Here is a 5,675-nt window from a genome sequence, read left to right as displayed (position 1 = left end):
CACGAAAATTACTTAACAATGTACAATAATTTATTGCCAGTCCTCCAGGAAAATATTTTTCTCGAAATTACGTATAATGTTGGCCTAAGTTGCGTCATGTAACTATATGTTTATTAAATATTTGATGTTAAAATCCGAATTAACTAAATAAACAATATTAATAATAAATAAAAACAAAAGTTTTACCAAAAAATATATATATGATCACTTAATAATCAACCTTCTTTATTATTAATATCATCTGTTGTTTTTAAAATTACTAGATTATATAGTGTATTGTACAGAAATTTATATCATCATCACATTACTTACCTTTTAATTGTAATGAGCTAGAAATCTCCAAGTCAAATAATTGAGAATCTTGACAATCTATAAAAGAAATTTAATTAGTAATTATGTAATTAAATATTTGATTAAAAAAATTTTATACCTTTATTGTTTTCTTCATCATTAAGATAATCAGTAATAATAGAAGAATTAACAGGTTTTGTTAAATTACTAAATGTAAATAATCTGCTACTATATATAGCATCAGGATTTTTCTCGTATAAAGTTGAAATATTTGGTATTTCTTTATTAGCCTCTTCAAACATAGCCTTAATTTCTTTTCCTTTATATCCAAACTTTTCTTTTTCTTGATCTACATTATTACATGTATATGAAGAATAGCTCAAAAATTGTATTATATCACATAATTCTCCAGCTGTTGGCCTTTGATTTGAATTAGCATTCATACATTTATAAGCTAGTTTCTTATAAATTTCAGGAGTTCCTTTTCCAAATTCTGGTCTGAGTCCATTACATATTTCTAATGCTAAGGTAGTATCATGTTTTCTTTTATGAAATGGTGGTTTTCCAGATGATAATTCAGCCATAATTACACCAAAACTATAAATATCTGAAGATAATGTATATGGTTCTCCATTCAAAACTTCTGGGGCAATATATGGTAATACTCCACATACTATTTTATCATCCGATTTTTGTTTATTTGATGGTCCAGATAATCCAAAATCTGAAATATAAGAATAATTGGACATACTACCATCAATTTGTAATATATTTCCACTGTGAAAATCTTTATGAAAATATCCTAATTCATGTAAACTTTTAAGATTATGTGCTATCGAAATTAAATAAATTAATTTCTCTTTCCACAAAATATTATTGAAATTGTGTAAAAGAACACTTCTCAAATTTCCTTTATCTGCATATTGTGAAATTATTATAAGTTCTTCAGTTTCTGGATCTTTGGTCATTCCATAAAACATTAGATAACTAATGTCTATCTGACATAAATCCCAAAGTATTTTAATCTATTATTTGTATTTAAATTAATGAAAAAAATTTTCAATTATTATTAAAGAGGTTAATTAAAATATGTAAAATTAATAAAAAACTTACCTCATTTAAATATTCAGCTGACATATTCTCTGATCCATTTAACCTTTTCAATGCAACTTTGATAGGTTCAGATTTACGTTTTTCCCAACAATTAAAATTTTTATATTTCATTTTTGGACCATCAATCCACGTTGCAGAATATACTTTGGAAAATCCACCTTCACCAATTTGGTTTATATCTTTAAATTTATCAAATGGCACCCATTCAAGAAATTTACGTTTCTTATTCCTCGCACCATAAATTGTATCTTTGATAAATTTATCAATTTCATTATTTCCACTAGACCATCCTTCAATATTCATAAATGGATCACATTCTTTACACCATAATTTTTTGGTAAATGATTTATTGCAATAATAACAATTTTTATGATCAATATTTGCTGAATTAGAATTATCAGAATTTTTATTGGAGATGTTTAATTTATTAAATAGGGACTTGAGTTTCGTTAGTTTAAACATTATTCATATATTTCTAGTAGAAATAAATTAGACGTTATTGGCGTTATCTGTTATTTGCGTTACTTTACTATATATTATATTTTTCAATAAGGATAAAAAAGGAAATGAGATTCCAAATTAGAATCTAAATTTCGTATCACAGTAATACAGTAATAGGTTGATCAGAAATACCCCAGTGGCACCAAAATTTCGCGATCACGTGATCGATTTTATCGATCATTCCCAAAAATGGTAAGCAGATTTAACGAAAAAATTATTATCTATTTTTTTTTGAATAAAACTTACTACTAGACATTTTCTAATTTTAAAATTAAAATTAATTATTTACGAATTATCATATATAAAAAGTCAAATTTATATTTAAAACGTATTTTTCTCGTCTAGGTAAATTTGTAGAGCGTTCAAAAATACGCATACCATGTAAGTTTAAAAAATGTACGGCATTTATATTGTGTTTTATTCTTATTTTTTTATTTTTTCGTTAAATCTGCTTACCATTTTTGGGAATGATCGATAAAATCGATCACGTGATCGCGAAATTTTTGTCGGCGCCGCAAATGTATCGTTCTTATACGTGTACGACATACTATCTTATACGACCTATATTATGTGACATATACGTCGTATATATACTTGCCACCCATATAAATGGGATTGGGAGAATCCCATATCCCATCCCACCCATATCCCATCCCATATCCCATTTATCCCATCCCATTTGTCATAATCCCATTCCAATCCCAAATCCCATTCCCATTCCAATCCCATATCCCATATCCCATCCCATATCCCATTAATCTTATACATGTATATTGTGTAACCTTACTCCCATTGGTCTATCTATCACGTAATGTTACACAAAATTCCAAAAAAGGAAATTTTTCTTCCCACAAAAAATGTGAGATTTGGTTTCACAAGCATTCCGAAAAAGGAAATTTTTATGCCGATCATATAATTCCGGCCAGAATTACAGCTCTAGTATTACGGTCCTTTTTCAAATTAGTTTTTTGCGATTTTCTCAATATCCGGTGATCCAATTTTGATAAACTTTTTTTTAATTTGTAGCTAATATTAAGCTCTATAAAATAAAAATATTTCTTGCAAGAAATAATAAAAAAAAAAGAGCAGATTAGGTTAATTTTTGCAAAAAGCCATTATGAATTCTATAATAGATGTCTGAGGTAGAGGTATGCTCCGAATCCGGTCAATCCAGATATCCGGTCATCCATCCGAAATTTGACCGGATTCGGATTGATCCGGATGATTCATCGGATTGACCGGATGGATCATTGGATATCTGGTCAATAATTGCTCACCAATTTGAACGGATGGTTGACCGGATATCTGAATAATCCGGTCAATCCGGTGAATCTGGTGAATCCGAATTCAGTTTTTTCTACTTAATACTTTTTATTAATATTAATTAACAATTAGAATTTTATAATAATAAACATAGTATTTATTTTTACGTTGTAAACGGTCAAATATCAAGCATGAAAATATGGTAAAATTCAACCACCAAATGTAATTACTAAATATTAAGAACGAACAAATTAATTATGAATTGGCGTAGATGGATAAATAATTAGCCGAAAAGGATAAACATTTAAGAAAAGTAATGATCTACATGATGTAATATTTGTTGAATGATTGACAAAGAACCAATAGGATAATTAGAGTCGATCAATTGCGGCTTAGCAATCTTTAACAATAAGAACAATTAGAAAGAATAATTATAAGCCACAAAAGATAGATTATAAGTAAAACACATAAAGCGAATTAAAAGAACATATAAAATAATGTCAGAAAGATTTAAGAACATAAAATAATATAAAAGATAATATAAAAAGATAGTATAAAGATGGAATATAAAAGATAATATATTAAAAAGAACATATATAAAAGATAACATATTAAAAAGAACATATATAAAAGATAGCATATTAAAAGATAGCGTATTTAAAATATAGATAGTATATTAGAAAGATAGTTCAAAGATAATATGTAAAAAGAACATAAAAGATAGTATATAGATAGAATAGAAAGTAGCGTAAAATTTGTATAAATAGAGAATGGAATTCAAAGTAATTCCACAGTTCTCATCCACAGAACTCAATAAAAATATAGGTTTCATTTAATTATTTGTTAGTAAAGTTTAATATTAATTAAAGGTAATAGGTTCGCCCTAAACTTTAATTAATGTTCGCTTAATTAATTTTAATTAAATAAATGAAAATTTTAAGATAAATTAAATATATGTTTTTGAGAAGTAATAATTCGTAGCGAGAGCTATCGAAGTTTGAAATTAAAGGTAAAAGTGGATATAATTTGGGGAAAATTTAGAGAAGTAAATTTTATTTTATATCGTTTAATGTTTTATATTACTAACGCTATTTATGTTGTGAACCAAGAATGTTGTTGTTATATGTTATTGTATATTGTTCGTTAATTATGTTGTTTGTTAATTATGTTGTTGATTAATCGCTTGTTCGTTTAATTGTTTGTTCGTTTGTTTATTCATTCGTTCGACCATGAGGATGCCCGTTCGATGTGGCAACTCTGTAAATTGATGACAGAGGGAATAGGGGGACTTCAACGTTATTACAAATGATTTTTAACAAATTAGTTGACACAATATTTATAAAAAGTTTAAGATTTAGAGGTCCAAGAAGGTGTCTCCCTAAAAAAAAAAGCAAAAGGAATGTTAATTACGTTCCTAAAAACAAAAAAACAAAAATACCTTTCCCCCAACTTACCTTTATAACCCATGCCGAAATCCAGGTCCAAGAGGCGTCCTCCTAAAGAAAGAAGCAAAAGGAACGTTAGTTACGTTCCTAAAGACAAAAAAAAAAGATAAAAAACCCTTCCCCAACTTACTTTAATAGCCCAAGCCGAAATCCAGGTCCAGGAAGGGCGTCACCTAAAGAAAAAAAGCAAAAGGAACGTTAATTACGTTTCCAAAGACAAAAAAAACTCAAAAATAACCTCCCCAACTTACCTTTATGAAATCCAAATCCGGGAGGGCGTCTCCTAAAGAAAAGAAGCAAAAGGAACGTTAATGACGTTCCTAAAGACAAAAAAAAAAGATAAAACACCCTTCCAACTTACTTTAATAGCCCAAGCCGAAATCCAGGTCCAGGAAGGGCGTCACCTAAAGAAAAGAAGCAAAAGGAACGTTAATTACGTTCCCAAAGACAAAAAAAACTCAAAAATAACCTCCCCAACTTACCTTTATGAAATCCAAATCCGGGAGGGCGTCTCCTAAAGAAAAGAAGCAAAAGGAACGTTAATGACGTTCCTAAAGACAAAAAAAAAGATAAAACACCCTCCCCAACTTACTTTAATAACCCAAGCCGAAATCCAGGTTAGGAAGGGCGTCACCTAAAGAAAAGAAGCAAAAGGAACATTAGTTACGTTCCCAAAGACAAAAAAAACCTAAAAATAACCTCCCCAACTTACTTTAATAGCCCAAGCTGAAATCCAGGTTAGGAAGGGCGTCACCTAAAGAAAAGAAGCAAAAGGAACGTTAATGACGTTCCTAAAAAAAAAATAAGCAAAACACCCTCCCTCAACTTACTTTAATAGCCTAAGCCGAAATCCAGATCCAGGAAGGGCATCACCTAAAGAAAAGAAGCAAAAGGAACGTTAATTACGTTCCCAAAGACAAAAAAAACCCCAAAAATAACCTCACCAACTTACTTTAATAGCCCAAGCCGAAATCCAGGTTAGGAATGGCGTCACCTAAAGAAAAGAAGCAAAAGGAACGTTAATGACGTTCCTAAAGACAAAAAAAAACAAAAATTAACTTC

General features: G+C 29.1%; 2 protein-coding genes across 2 annotated transcripts; both read right to left on the bottom strand.

Moving 5' to 3' along the window:
* Positions 1-215: 215 nt before the first annotated feature.
* OCT59_017854 (uncharacterized protein) lies at positions 216-1,866 on the bottom strand (the record flags this gene model as incomplete). Its single annotated transcript, XM_025331190.2, has 4 exons — positions 216-241; positions 313-369; positions 431-1,316; positions 1,405-1,866. The coding sequence occupies 4 exons, from the start codon at positions 1,864-1,866 to the stop codon at positions 216-218; spliced, it is 1,431 nt and encodes a 476-aa protein (XP_025171926.2).
* A 2,758-nt stretch (positions 1,867-4,624) lies between these two features.
* On the bottom strand, positions 4,625-5,273 carry OCT59_017853 (uncharacterized protein; the record flags this gene model as incomplete). Its single annotated transcript, XM_066137764.1, has 6 exons — positions 4,625-4,664; positions 4,744-4,786; positions 4,865-4,896; positions 4,975-5,017; positions 5,096-5,127; positions 5,248-5,273. The coding sequence occupies 6 exons, from the start codon at positions 5,271-5,273 to the stop codon at positions 4,625-4,627; spliced, it is 216 nt and encodes a 71-aa protein (XP_066004308.1).
* Positions 5,274-5,675: the final 402 nt, after the last annotated feature.

Source organism: Rhizophagus irregularis, chromosome 26 (assembly GCF_026210795.1).
Source record: "Rhizophagus irregularis chromosome 26, complete sequence".
NCBI lineage: Eukaryota > Fungi > Glomeromycota > Glomeromycetes > Glomerales > Glomeraceae > Rhizophagus > Rhizophagus irregularis.
This window is presented reverse-complemented; position numbering and strand designations above follow the sequence as displayed.